The following is a 16,637-nucleotide window of genomic DNA, read 5'->3' as shown; positions in this document are numbered from 1 at the left end:
AAGCTCCAATGTTGGATTTTTGTCACATTTTGTCAGAGAAAATATCTTTGTAGTCAAAATGAGACCTTCATTAAAAATACATGAAGACAAAATTATAATTTGTATTGGCCATTCAGACTATTTATTAGGGGTCCAATCAGTTAATTTATGTGTTTATGATGGGGTCACTTCCTGAGTAACAAACTTCTGCTTGTATAGCCTTCAGTAATTGTTTATAAACATAGTTATAAGGTATTTAGTGAGAGGACAGCGATGAAAACTTTATACTAGAACCTACTCAAGTTCTCTACTAAATCATTTTAAACTGTCTGAGAATGAAATACAGGTCAAAGGGATAAAATATGCTTCCCCCAGGTATATTTACCCTTGGATGTAAGAAAAAAGCAAAATGATGTAAGTTGAATACAAAATGCATTCCATTTTATTGTTCAGTTAGGTTAAGATATTGATTGGTGTAGTGCGGCATTGTGGCCTATATGATGTTATGGGAATTCTAATGATCCATCTTGCTTTATGCATTATTAATTACTAATACTATTTGTTAACTGACACTCTAAAGATTACATAAGAAGCATTCAAACAAATTATTTGAATTTAACTTTGTACATGGTTACATATCCCACATGTACAAATATCCATCCATTTTAGAATGTTTGGGATCAAAAGTTCACATTCAGTACATCATATAGGCTGACATTGTACCTATAGTGAACCTGTAAAGCACATTTATGGCTATGTGCACTGAAAAGATCCCAAAATGTTATTTTCATCATGAATATGCCTATGTATGGTAACATATTTCAATTTAGTACTTTGACAGAGTGCGGTATTGAAACATCAGCTGATATCTGATTCCATTCAATCAATGAGCTTAATAATTGGTAACCAACACTCTTCAAAATACCATATAAATGTTCAAATAGATAATTTGAATTATGTTTGCACATTTGATCTTAACAAGTACATTGTATATGTCCCACATATGCAAATTTCCATCCTTGTTTACAAATTTTGGGGATGAGAATTTCACATTTAGCTGATGATATAGGATTTATTGGTACTTATAGTTGATTTGTATGACCACATTTGGCTGTATTCACTTGCAATATCCAAAATTGTTATTTCCCTCATGAATAAGAATGCTTATAGTAACACATTCTAATTTAGTACATTGTCACCTGACTTTCCTGTATACTGGTATGTAATAATGTTTACACCAATGATCAAACCTCACCGCCCCAACATTGCCTTAAACTTTATGATACATAGTCTACCTGATTAGTTTTTTAACTTGTAAATGGCTAAATGTGCTTCTAGAAACCTCATATACTTTTAGGATGAATTTAACACTTTAATACATGGCCATTGCTTCACATTTCTGAGTGTCACTCTGTCAAGTTTAATATTTTCCCCCATGCTTGCAACCTTAATGTTAATTTGAAATCACCATATCTAACACAGTTTAACTTCATTTACATAGATCTTACTGTTTTCTAGAATTAAGTGAAACATATTGGATCTTTTCAGGTCTAGCCTGGTATCTGGAACAAAGTGTTAGAGTTGGATTAGCTTGGAAGCTCTCCTGAGTAGTCTGGTGGTAATAGCATGGTTTCATAAGGGCATGTGCAGTGTACTGCCATAAGTGACCAAGATTAGTTCATATCACCACACTGATATATGGCACCTCAAAGACATGGCTTAGGTTTTCATGAGAGAGATCAGCACCATTTTTCAGTAAGGTAGAACCTCCCTAGTAACTATTTTCCTGTCCCATTGCCACCTTTTGTTGTTATCGACATTGAAATGGAATGCATTTTTGCTATAAAACATGGTAGTGGTCCCATTAGAACTTTAAATCTGAATGTGCTATTAGTTATGGAAACAACTGCCTAAGTACCTGACACAATAAATGTGGAACATAGCACCTGTCAGTGTTTCTTTAGTGTGTACACCTATATGCATCTGGACAGGCATATTGCGGTTTGCTGCCAAAATCACTATGAGCTATGATGCTTCACTACTCCTGGGGAAAATGTTATCAGTTATACAGACCCAAACTACCATTTGTTTTAAATATCATTCATTAGCCAACTTTTCTGTCTAAAATTTGTCAAACTGTGTTTTAAAACTTGTATGAAAATTTAAGTTTTCAATAAAATTTAGTTTTTAAAATTTAAATGTTAATTTAATTTGCCATTAAAACTGAATTTATCAACATTTGTAATTTTCAAACATATTTTCAGACAGGGCTTATCTTGTATCACAATTAGGTTTTTACTGCATTGAAAAATTCCTATAATTAAGGAAGATATAGCAAATTTAGTTTTGGTTTCTCAAGAGCACTTGGACCAGAACTTGCACCCTGTGGAACACCAGCGCTACATATTTTCTGACAGGTGTCACATGTTTTCCTTGCAAGGAAATTCAAAAAGACTTCATGTATAAAGTTGAAATAGGTATAGCATGCAAATATAAAAGTTTGACTAAAATTGGCGTAAAACATGTAGCCTGTCAGGAATTACATCACAATTAATACTTCCAGTTCAGTACCCACGAATGTAGTTCTAGTCTATTTTTAGAACATTTTTTCCTCTCTCATTTTGGTGGTGATAGAAGAGTTTTATTTATGCATTTTTGGTAGGAATTTAAAGGTAACTGTTTATTCTTGATAATATGAGCTCAGGGTGTTGTTGTCTGTATGTATTTTGGCGACAGTGCACAGTGAGTAATAAGGCCTTGGTGATGATCCGGAAGTGAAATTCGTGTTCTGGTTACATGCTGTTATGTTGACAGTCAATAATCTAAAAAAAGAGCAGGTCAACCTTTGACAAGAACTTCACCGTGAAGTCATCTTTGAAGGTATTTTAGATTAACATATGATTTGCATTGATTGTCACACAGTGGAAAGGTCAGTACTGAGAAACAAATGTAGAGAACATATAGTAAAATTAATTGTGTACTATGTCCAGATGGAACATACAAGTGCAAGCGACCGAAACAAACTTCCGGACGAAAACCGGGACAACGGAAAAGACTAAGAGCTGAACGGGCAACAGATATAAAGCACCGTTAATAAACATTTTGTAACATGCACATGTACATAATTAATTAATGCATTGTGAAATAAATTATATAAGGTTGTAACGGCTTTTATTGCTAGTTGTATGACAGATACATCTGTATTTAGGAAATAACTGCTATTTTAATGTATTTTCGCCACTTTAATAAAAGATAAAACAACATTATTTTAATTCTAATTTGACTTTACACTTACACCCGTATATGAATGTAGTCATCTTTACAGCGTCAAAAGTTACCAAAAAGGTGTAGTACAGTATTGTGCCTTTCACAATACAATTGCTTATCCGTTACGACAGAGAACTCGAAAGAACCAAGGTTGATGTCATTAATTCAGCCCATGACTGTCATTTATCAGATAATTATTTAAATTGTCAGAGATTGGATAAAATAGAACGAAACAAACTGCCGAACGAACTCAGCAGCGGAAAATACAACTTGAATTAACGCGAATAAAGAAATAATTATCAGGCCTATGAAAATAAAGACGGAAGTTGTGAGATAGAATAGAAACATCCGAGTACATTTAGGTATATTTATATATATTTGAGAGCATTTTGATGGTATCGGCATGTTTTAGTAGCATTTAAAGATATATTTTTGGGAGGTCTTCAGAAGTATTTGGTTTTATATTTATATATATATATATATATATATATATATATATATATATATATATATATTGATCATCAGAGTATATATCTTTTCTAAGAGAAATAAACAGCAAGTTACCAAAAGACAAAATCTGACCACACAATAGCTAATTGTATCTAAATGTCGAAGGTGTAATCCAGAACTTAACTTTGCAATGAATTTAAAATCTCTTTAGTTGTAAATGTATCACGTGCATGTTTCTGGACAGTATTTGGGTGTATTTGGGTGTATTTGGGTAAATTGTGCCGCCGTTCCATGACAGATGCTTCCAGATCGCTGGGTTGGATTCCACACTGTTTCAGGTTACACGTAAGGTTGTCTTTATAGCTTTTCCGGTAGTGTCCTAGTGTATACTTTTCCTGCTTGAGCAACAAATTAAATGATTTAAATACATTATTTAAATCAATGTTTTTAACAGATCATCTTGAGGTGATAATAGCAAACAAAAAAATGTTACTTTCTTACAACATGACATTAAATTACATTACATTGTCTCTTCAGTCCGTTCTTTCAACTCGACATTTAACTGCATTGTCTCTTCAGTCCGTTCTTACAACATGACAGTTAATTGCATTGTCTCTTCAGTCAGTTTTCACAACATGTTTAATTGCATTGTCTCTTCAGTGCGTTCTTACAACACGACATTTAATTGCATTGTCTCTTCAATCCGTTCTTACAACTCGACATTTAATTGCATTGTCTCTTCAGTCCGTTCTTACAACACGACATTCAATTGCATTGGCTTTTCATTCCGTTCTTACATACATGACATTTAATTGTATTGTAACTTCAGTCCGTTTGGGCTAATAAATGTTTGCATTCTTATAGTGGTATTCTCTTCTATAGTTAAATCTATCAGAGGCAACTCATAATTTAAATTACAGAGGCCGTTGTGAATCTAATTGTTCTTTCAAATTCTATTTCTGTTTTTGTTGAATTTTTGTAAAAGGATTTTGAAAAATATGAGCAGGATTTAAAGTGGTCCTTTAAACAGCTGAAAAAGATTTGAGAAATAGTAAAATAATATGCAGTTGTTAAGATTTCACTTTGCCTAACGCTGAGAGAGAGAGAGAGAGAGAGATTTAGTGGGAGATAAATACAGCTTATGATTTCAATGCCATAATTATTAAATAATATCTGCAGCTCTCCAGTCTCGTTAGAAATATTTAAGGTTATCCTTATAGTTATTGAGATAGAAACTTGAATGTTTCAGTTTTTGTGTATGTTGGTATTTTATTTTTCAGAACAACTTTGTTAGACCATAATTTAATCACTTCCAAAATTGAAAATAAACACACATTTTGTTCCCAGTATTGACATCGTTTATTTTGCTTTTAATGCTCTAAATTATGAATATTAACGTTTCATATCCTGAATAATTTGTCACGATATAACTAATTTAAATTTGGCAATCATTTTAAAAATAAATGATGACTAAGAAGAGCATTTGAAGTGTTTGATCCTGATAACATCACTCATCTAGGGCAGCAAAATGAACATGATTTTCATTCTTCACATTGAATGCTGATATTTAATCTGTTTATGGTGCCTCTGTCTAAGTACTTATATTAACTCTTGATATTGTATGAAATAGAATCACCAAAAAATGTGCATTTCTAATGGGCAGAGGACCTAACAAAGGTGTAACTTAGCCATTACTGTGATTTGTATGCCATTGATAAAAAACCATGGAAAATGTACACATGTTGAGGTTTATTAAAAAAAAACAGAATCAAATTACATCCGGTTCAGTAGGTGTCTGTATACATCTCTATAAAATCCAATGAATGTGTAATCAAATTAATAATTTACCATTTCAGTTTCATATTGGATTGGTAAAATAGATTTCTTTTTTCAGGTCATTTTATGATAATATAGCTTTTATTGTTATACTATTAATTGAAGCAGCTAAATTTCAAACAAATAAGAGTTTGAAATGTTCCATTTACATTGTATTCTTATTTCCATTGATATAATAGACTTTGAGTGCTGTAAGTTTCACAACAAATTTCTTTTTCCTTGAATTTATTTCCTTTTCCTGAAAAAGCATTATTAACTCCTCTGTATCTTGACATTTTAAATTTCTTATATATTCCTGATTATGTGCTTTATCTTCTTGTATCAGCTATATGTGGTAGCTCTTTGATGACATTCTTTATGGCTGATTTCTTTCTATTGCTGTGCATGATCTATCATCAACACAGCTGAGTGTATTCACTGCAGATGTCACTGACTCAGGATGTTTTATAACTTTGCCATATATAAACTTTTTTTTGAAAGCCCTTGAAACAAACTCCTTTAAAAGTTGTACCAAACACAATGAAAACCAGTGGATGACAATTAATATGACTCTTACACAACCTGATTACATTTACTCCAAGAAAACAGTTACCAGATAACCTCTTTCCAGAAAGGGATTTATATATTGTTTTGTGCTTCCTTCTTATGTCTCATTAATCTTTGGTCACTTTAACCAAATCATTCCTAATGTTCTGATCTTTTGTAAGCTAAAATGTATGCCATGGTGTACTGGCAGTATAGGGTTAAAATGTATATATTCTATTGCATGGTTCAGTATGTTTTAATATGAAACATAACTTTCCTTTGGTCCACTAATTCCCTTGGTTATTTATAGCTTATGCTATTTAACTACTTAATTTTTATTTTTGGAAGGGATCTATTGTGATTATCAAGTCATCAGTTGTGTGCTGGCATATTAATGAAACTGGAATAAACATCTATGACTGCTTAAAATTTCATGTTTATTTGTTTTCAAAAGCAGTTAGCTGTAACTGACTGCAAGAGCCAAGATAATAATTGCATAGCAGATGGCATTGATCGTGTTGTTTGTCTCAGGTACAGTTTATCACTGAAATTTCACAACATTTCTGGAATTAGATTTGGGGGCTTTTTGTGTTCAGAAACTAATGTAATTGTCTCTTTGTTGACAGGAGTTTTGAAAAGTGCCAATATTTGGTTGCACATTAAAGCCATATCTACAAGAACTATTTCACTGACTGACTAGTACACTTTGTTTGAAACTGTTTTAATTTGTTTTCCAACATGACATTCACACAATGTGGATTTTTCTTGCTCTTGCCTCATTCCCTCTGTGTATCTTGTTTTGAATTCTTGTGAACATTTCACAGCTTGTCTAAGTTCAATTCTACGTTGATCAGTTATCTTTTGCGTAGTGATCCTCGCTGGTAATTTTTCGGGAGCACGCCAATTCTGTCAATTGCAAACTTGCCCCCCCCCCCCAAGCTTAGTCTAGTTTACAAAAAACAAAAACTCTTTTATCTATATCATTTCCTTTGAGTAGTAGTGTAGCTAACAAAAACCAAAAATGGCTTTCATGCTTGTTGTTACAATCAATAGCTCTCAAAACTCTAAGAACCAAATTGTTTAATTATGTAATTTGTTTGCAATTGTCTGTTCATCGACTCTGATCACAGTAACAGCTTAGACATGTATAACTTTAATTTTTACCAGAGAAGAAAATTTGCTTGTTTTAAAGTAACTGGATCAGTGATCTTTGTTGACATTTCATAACTATGATACTTGATCGATTTTATTGCCTTGCTCCTTTCTGTTATAAGTTGTCAGCTATAGTTATTTGTATCACAGTCTCCTGAAAAAATAAAATAAAAATGATTATTGCTATTTATCGGGAGGCTTATCTTTTAAATGTATTATATTCTTATCTGTTTATTTCATGCTTCTTTCTTGTATGATTGTGCCAGTATGGTTTTCAGGGTAAATCTAAAAGTTTGTATGATTAAATCAACATCAAATAGAATGAAAACTAGAGAAACAGCAATATATAAGCTGCATTTTTCTATGGGCGAGTTGACTGGAAGTGGGGGAGAGTTAACTCCAAAGTGGGGATGAGATGGCACAAATGCATTATTTTATGAGGCAAGTTGACTGCAAATGGGGGAGAAAAGTTGTCTCCAGAATTTGGGTGAATTGGCGTAAAAAAAGGGGCTAGTTGGTGGGAGGGCGATTTTGCAATTTTGAGTAGCTTAAAACTTATTGAAAAGTACTAAAATATAAAATAATAGATACTTGGAGATGGTTCAGATGCAACATATCAAATGTCATAATTGAGTTCACTAAAGGTGTAATGATTATTGCAAATCATATATAAATGAGAATATGAAATATTGGAGGGAAGACAATAATGACTTTCTAAAACTGCAGAGAAGAAAACAGAAAACACCAGAATGAAAACATGTTTGATTGCTTAACAAAGATAGAACTTTCAGGATTATTTGCAAGAATATTGCTAGAATTTTGCATAAATTGAAATGATGGATGACATCGTACAAGATCTTGATTATTCTCAGCATACTACCTTTTGTAGTAGATGGCAGTCTTTTTAAAACCTGATCTCATTAGTTGTGGCGATTGATGTATAGATCCTTAAACTTTGTTTTATTAATCCGATCTAGAACAACGAAGAAATATTTATCAATAACCAAGCAAATGATACATGAAGGCTAGTGAAGACAGGTCAGAACATGACAAACAATTCTGAAACAGAGATCGAAGAGCTCAATAATAAAATAGATACTGCAGTGTTTTGAAACTTGGCATCAAAGTTCTTTTTCCCATCATTTTTCAAAACAGCCATTGTAAAGCCTCTGTTGAAGAAATTGACACCTGACCCCAACAATGTAAAGAACTACAGTTTTTAACCTATCATTCATTAAAAAAATCTGGGGAAAAGTTGTTCTATCCAAGCTTGTATCTTATGTAATTCAAATAGTCTATTTAGCAATGTACAGTCTGTAAATTGCAGTTGCCATAGTACTGAAAGTATACTTCTGAGAATAGTTAATGACCTTTTTTCTGCCTTGGATAGTGAAAAGATCAGAGTCGCCACCTTCCTTGTCTTGTCTGCTGCATTTAACACAGCTGACCATGACATGTTACTTCACCATGTCAAACACGTAATTGGCATTCACGATACAGCCTTATTATTGTGCAAATCCTACTTAGTCAGCAGGACAGAAATTGTGACCATAAATGGGAAACATTCCAGCCTAGGTGTTGTATGTTTTAGGCTTCCACAAGATGTTCTCGGCCACGTTCTCTTCACTCTTTAAACTCAACCACTTTCATGTGTCATAGATCAATATAAGGCATCTCAACAATTGTATGTTGATGACACTCAAATATACAAATCTAGCTGCCCAGTTGAAGCTACCATCCAAGGTGCAGAGAGGTGCATTTCCGATGTGAACTCATGGATGACAAGTAACAAGCTGCAGATGAATGATGGTAGATTTGAAGCCATCATGATCACCATGCAAAGACAATTCAGATTCACATCCTTTATCTCAAACAATAAGAATCAGTAATACCAACATTAAATTTACACATTCAATATGAAACCAGCGAGTCACTCTTGACAGTACTCTCTAATTACGCCAACATGCAATTAACATATGCAAGGCTGCATACCTGGAGCTGACACGCATCAGCTCCATTCACAGTTTTCTTTCAGTTGATGCCACTAAAACCTTTGTGTGTTCTGTAGTACTTCCAATAATGGACTGTTGTAATTCACTGTAGCTGGTCCATCTCAGTGTTACTACAGAATCTTCAATAGTTCAAAACAAAAAAGCTGGTGCTCAGATCATCCTTAAGATATGAACTGAGCACACCTTCCCCTGCTCTAACCTTCACTGGCTGTGACCTGTTTGATGCAGAATCAAATACAACATCAGATCAATGAGCTACATTTCATTGACTGTCTCCAGTCCAGTAAATTATCTGTCCTTACCCAGGTGTCCACCCCATCTAGAAACTTGCACTCCTCTTTTGACACTTATATTCTCATTGACAAGTCATACAGACAACGTTTGTCTTTGCATACCAGGGCCCAGCTACGTAGAATGAATTGCCCATAGACCTTAGACACAAGGGCACTGATCTCATTCAAGAGTTCTCTTAAAACTCACATATTTCAACTATGTGAACGGACTAAAAGACTTAATGTTTACTTCCTTAATTACTGTAAGAATATTTGTTTTGTAATTTCATTGCATTAGTTTTTGTAATCTTGTTGCATATATTTGTATGTGTTATCTAATATTTTAAAGTACTTCGAGCTTCTAAAAGTTATGAGCTGTACTAAAAATTCATTATTATTATTATTATTATTATTACATTCTGGAGTCTTATTGCAGAGAAATATGTTCTGAATCAACAACAAATTGGCTTTCATGGTGTGTCTCTGGGCAAGTCATTTTACACTCATTTCTTTGGCACTAGTCTTTTATATGCTGATATACTGCTGAACATCCATCTATCCATCAATTATTAAATTCCATTATCTTTGATCCATGAAAGAACTTTTTTCTTTATTCAAACAAAATATGAACTTTAAATTATCTACACAAGATGTAAACATTATGAACTATTTGGAGTACAAGTATCTACACAAGATATAAACACTACATGCTCTATGGATGACAAGTATCTACACAAATAAACACTACATGCTATGAGCACAAGTATCCACACAAGATGTAAATACTACAGGCTATACAAGTACAAGTATCCACACAAGATGTAAATACTACAGGCTATACAAGTACAAGTATCTACACAAGATGTAAATACTACAGGCTATACAAGTACAAGTATCCACACAAGATGTAAATACTACAGGCTATACGAGTACAAGTATCCACACAAGATGCAAATACTACAGGCTATACAAGTACAAGTATCCACACAAGATGTAAATACTACAGGCTATACGAGTACAAGTATCCACACAAGATGTAAATACTACAGGCTATACGAGTACAAGTTTCCACACAAGATGTAAATACTACAGGCTATACAAGTACAAGTATCCACACAAGATGTAAATACTACAGGCTATATGAGTACAAGTATCCACACAAGATGTAAATACTACAGGCTATACGAGTACAAGTATCCACACAAGATGTAAATACTACAGGCTATACGAGTACATGTATCCACACAAGATGTAAATACTACAAGCTATACGAGTACAATTATTTAAATGACATGTAAATGTAACAAGATGAACCTGGTTGGGGTCAGATTATTATGATGAAGACACTAAGAATGATGAAGTGAAAATATAAAGTTTATTTATAGGTGACTAAAGATAAAAAAAATCCTACACCCAAACTATTGCACATAAATTCCTAGATGGGATTTTTTAACACAATGATGCACACCAAGTTAAATAGCTGCACAAAAACTGAAATATGATGAAAAATTATATGGTTCATAACTGGAATGAATTATCAGATATAATTTAAAAGGAGCAGTCAGCAACAATAAATAATATGAAGTTGAACAAAATTAAATACAGGAAAAAAAATTAATCACATAACCAGTAATAAGTGAATTTCAAAACAATGATATGGTTTCAGTCAAATAGTGAAGACTTTTTTCATGTGATACCTGGTTTAATATAAGCAAGAGCAACTATTCAGTCAAATAGTGATAAATGAATTAAGATAAATGGGACATGTATCTTGCAGCATCCAATTCATAACCATGAGGTAATTTCAGCTCCATCACTCTGCCGGATGGTCAAGGAGCCATCACGAATGATCCACCCCTCATGGATTCATAGAAACTCTTGTTCCTTGTGGACCCATTGGCCCTGAAGCTTTGGTTCCTCACCACAAGATAAGCACAATTTGCCTCAGGGCCAATGTCACCACCGACAGCAGCACACTAGGTATATACCGGCCCAATTTAGCACCACGGCTAAAACAACACCTTCAGGACAGCGTAGACTACAAAAATACAGCATAACTCTGTCACTATCACTCTGTCATCTCTTCTTCACCCCATGAATGCAATCAGCCCTTCACCCCTTGCAGCTGAAAATATATCTATATCCCTGTAACAGTGACACCGTCATGTTTAACATGCAGGGACGTACATGGCGCATGCACGTAAGTGGAGTTTATCCTTGTTTAAAAATTGTATCGGGACTGCCATATATCGTTATAATGAACCTGTATCTGATGAGAATCTTACAGAACTTAAGTAACATTCCCTCTAAGATGGCATAACTTAGTTCGGAATTGTCAAAAATGCACAATATTAGATTAAAACAATTCTATCCAATAATACAGATAGGGATACAATTCTCTTACCTCTATAGCTGGAGATATTGCGCTGTAAAGTGGACCACTAAATGACAAGACTTTCCATAATGTGAAGTTTGAATGTACCAGAAGCCTATATATACACTGGCTATATTGCAATGCACAGCCTGTGCGCTCAAGGTAAATTGTTTTTCCCATCATAAGTACATTGCTCATGCTGCATGGAGTGAACCGAACTCATGACATCAAAATAATGTATGATATATATAAACCACTGTCATGTAACGTTGTGCACAGAAACAAAACCCAAGTAAATTATATTACAAATATTCATAAACAGTAACTATGCACAATTCTGTGACAGTAAAAACTATGGACTACAAGTATCTACACAACACTACATAAACACTAAATGATCCACAAGATGTAAGCGCTACAGGCTATATGGAGTACAAGTATCTACACAAGATGTAAACACTACATGCCATAGGGAGTACAAGTGTCTACACAAAATGTAAACACTACATGATGTGAGTACACATATATACACAATATATAAACACTACATCCTGTATGGAGTACAATTATCTACACAAGATGTAAACATTACAGTCTCTATGGAGTAAAGTATCTACATAAGATGTAAACACTACAGGCTATATGGAGTACAAGCTCTACACAAGATGTAAACACTACAGGCTATATTGAGGACAAGTTCTACACAAGATGTAAACACTACGAACTATATGGTGTACAAGTATCTACACAAGATGTAAACACTACAGGCTATATGGAGTAAAAGCTCTACACAACATATAAACACTACATGTTATATGGAGTACAAGTATCTACACAAGATGTAAATAAATACATACACACCCTCTATAAATAAAGCATTATTATTATTATTATTAAACAATACAGGCTATGAGTACAAGTATATACACAAGATGTAGACACTACACCAAATGAGTGCAAGTATTTACACAAGATGTAAACACTACAGGAATATATGTAGTACAAGCGGTATGCAAGATGTAAACACTACAGGCTGTATGGAGTACAAGCAGTACACAAGATGAAACAGTCTATATGCTGTATGGAGTACAAGTATTTACAGAAGATGTAAACACTACACGCTGTATGGAGTACTAGTATTTACACAAGATGTAAACACTACACACTGTATGGAGTACAAGTATTTACACAAGATGTAAACACTACACACTGGATGTAGTACAAGTATCAGCTGCATCCACAAGATTCCCTTATTTTATATTATGATCTATTGTCTTCTTTTCTTTTATTTCCATTAATTTTTATTATTATTAACAAAAATAACAACAATAACAGTTATGATAATAATACTTAAGTCTACAGAATAATTAACAAAGCACTGTTTTCTGAAAACATTATGATATTTATCCAAAATGTCTTTCTTTTCAATCAGTACAATAATTCATGTGTGAATCATTGTAATTTTTACAACTTTATATATGTGTGAATCTTTGTAATCTTTTCAACTTTATTTAGGTGTGGATCTTTGTAATCTGTATAACTTTATGTATGTGTGAATTAATATTTACAAAAGCATCTCCAGATGACAAAGAAAACTAAAATAGATAGACATATTAATATCACAAAAGAAAAATACAGTCTTTGAGATGTTTTCATACCCAGGATGCAATATTATCACAAAAGAAAATTACAGTCTTTGAGATGTTTTCATACCCAGGATGCAATATTATCACAAAAGAAAATTACAGTCTTTGAGATGTTTTCATACCCAGGATACAATATTATCACAAAAGAAAATTACAGCCTTTGAGATGTTTTCATACCCAGGATACAATATTATCACAAAAGAAAATTACAGCCTTTGAGATGTTTTCATACCCAGGATACAATATTATCACAAAAGAAAATTACAGCCTTTGAGATGTTTTCATACCCAGGATACAATATTATCACAAAAGAAAATTACAGCCTTTGAGATGTTTTCATACCCAGGATACAATATTATCACAAAAGAAAATTACAGCCTTTGAGATGTTTTCATACCCAGGATACAATATTATCACAAAAGAAAATTCCAGCCTTTGAGATGTTTTCATACCCAGGATGCAATATTATCACAAAAGAAAATTCCAGCCTTTGACATGTTTTCATACCCAGGATGATGCATTTCAAACACTAGAGATATTTAAATGAAGTTTTATCAGTTTAGTGTAATTGAGGATATGTCAGGTATAATCTTAAGGTCTATATGTCAGAAGGCAAGATAATAAAGAAGGAAAGCAACTTAGGGACCTAATTTAAGACGACTTGCATGTATGTCTTCAATGTAACTATTTTACTATAGCACTTTATCAATGAAACATAACTGTCTAGTCATAATGTATTAATATTCTCTGTCATATTTATTCCTCAAAAATCGTGGTCACAGTCAGAGAAAATGGGTCATGGTCAGATAAAGTGGAACTTTGTGAACTTATTCGGTATTACCTGTTTTGGTAATTATCTGTTACTTTTGGACTATTGGAGAGTTTAATGCAATTTTTTGTGCACGTTTGTCATAACTGCAATTATTAATAGGCCAGGATACAGTCACTTACCAGCAGGTCAAGGTCATTAAGATGGAAAACTTATGTATGTATGTATGTTGTGTGTGTGTGTGTGTGTGTGCACAGTCAAGATGTATGCATGTACTGTATGTATGTATGCATGAGTTCATAAATATAAAGAAATTGTATATGTATGTCAGCCAGGACTACACAGATTTTTAGCAAGAAATATTAATGTCCTTCACACGGCTCAAGGTCATGACATTGGAAAATGTATGCGTTAATGTATGCATGCATACATTCTTGTTTCTTTTTTTGTGTGAACACACAGATTTAATTTTTTTTCTTTCTTCTTTTTCTATAGGAACAAAGATCAATTATACGTAAGATACAGGATTTACAAAAAGAAATGCCATTATCATTCTACACCATTGCTTGTGGACCAAATAGTAACACGGCAAGTAAATCAACTGACAGTCCATCACATACATTTAAATTTTAAGTAAATTGAATAGAATAAGTAATTTTTCATATAATAAGTATTCTTTCTTTCAATGGACTTGAATATGTAATTATTCTTTTAAATGGGCTTGAACAAATAATAATTATTTTAATGTGTTTGAATAAGTAATAATTCTTTTTACGGGCTTGAATAAATAATCTTTTAATGGACTCGAATAAGTAATCATTACTTTGAATGTGTTTGAATAAGTAATCATTCTTTGAATGTGCTTGAATAATAAATAATCATTAATGAGTAATCATTTTTTAATAGGGAGGATTTCGCAAGAGATGTATCAGGACGCCATAGAGTGAGATCAGATGAATTTAAATAATTAAAAACATTTTGTGATATGATTGTTAACACAATTACATTCAGGCAATTGTGAACATATTGTTAGAAAAAGAAAGATAAGTTTATCAGTTATGTGTTAACTTGGATTTCTAAAGCATGCAAGTACGGACATCATTGATGTGATCTTTACTGAACAATGTGTGCTTTTAAACAAAACATTTAAAAATGTTGTAGGCATTTCTGACTACTGTTGCTATCAAAACTGGTGGAAGATTGAGTACTTTGGATGAGTGGCCAAGGTTTGCGAAATATGGCAGCAATATGGTAAGTGAATCATTTATTTTTGGATCTTTATGTATTCTACAAAAAAGGTTTTAAAAAAGTCAGATTATAGTTAAATCTACAAAATAAATGAATTTAGTGTCAATTCTGAACAGAAAAAGCAAACCATAAATGGTAGTATCAATGTGTGTCATTAGCTAAATCTAAAAACGTCTTCTCTAGATTTAGATCATGTTTAGGTTTCAATTCAAAATGACACCGTCGACAGCAAATGTGGTTTTCTTAAGCTGTATAATTTATCACATTATGCAAGTTTAATTTAATTCAACTGTCAGATGCTTGCTGCAGAGGTTTACAGTCTTTGGAAGTCACCTGTGACAGGTGATGCTATGCTGGGATCACAGGAAAATGTAGAGAAGTGGCTTAGCGCAATGTGGGGAATAACGGAACAGGAAAAGGTACCATTTCATAGTCTCTATCTTGCATGTGTTATTAGTTACATAAAGCCAGGCATGGTTGTTTACATAATATTTCTCAATCCAAAAATGCGATGATCTAAACAAGTGTCTGTCCTCAACTTACACCGACATGTATCTGGCTGTATGTTTTTTGATTTTTTGGGGGTACTAAATCTAGAGTTAATGGCATGTCAGCATGAACCCGTGTTTCTTGCACAAGCTTTTTCAATGCAGTTGAGGTGTCTAGTTGAAACATTGAAGTTACCATCCAGCCTCTCCTCTTTTTCAACATAGTCAAGTCATCCGGTTGAAAATCTGAAGTTACCATCCAGCCTCTCCTTCTCTTTATTCACTCTGCTTATCTCCTTCTTCAGACATGTATGCCACCTTTGGGCCATTTGAACGTGCCAGCCCCACCAAAAACTGGTGGATGGCAAATGAGAATGGTCACCTCATTAGTTTTGTGTTTTCTACATGCTTTTTTACTCGCTTTGGAAACAAAATGTTGCCGAAATTTTGCCAACTCGTGAAATTGCCACCCTAAATCTAGCCGTATTAGCTATATATATATATATATATATATATATATATATATATATATATATATATATATATATATATATATATATGAACCAAACCAACATTGAACAGTGAAAAACTAGTTTTTAACTATTTAACTAGCCTAAGT

At 33.1% G+C, this 16,637-nt stretch overlaps 1 protein-coding gene across 2 annotated transcripts in view; it reads left to right on the top strand.

Moving 5' to 3' along the window:
- Positions 1-16,637, top strand: part of LOC149800831 (uncharacterized) — an 82,732-nt gene that overhangs the window by 47,203 nt on the left and 18,892 nt on the right. For both annotated transcript variants that reach the window (XM_089954831.1, XM_089954832.1), the window contains exons 11-13: positions 14,778-14,870; positions 15,444-15,533; positions 15,827-15,949. In XM_089954831.1, coding sequence (XP_089810957.1) covers positions 14,778-14,870; positions 15,444-15,533; positions 15,827-15,949 — 306 coding nt within the window. The remainder of the gene's footprint in view (positions 1-14,777; positions 14,871-15,443; positions 15,534-15,826; positions 15,950-16,637) is intronic.

This window comes from Sinohyriopsis cumingii, chromosome 4 (genome assembly GCF_028554795.1).
Source record: "Sinohyriopsis cumingii isolate HCF-2022 chromosome 4, ASM2855479v2, whole genome shotgun sequence".
Lineage (NCBI taxonomy): Eukaryota > Metazoa > Mollusca > Bivalvia > Unionida > Unionidae > Sinohyriopsis > Sinohyriopsis cumingii.
The sequence above is the reverse complement of the archived record's forward strand: the minus strand, read 5'-3'. Positions and strand labels throughout refer to the sequence as shown.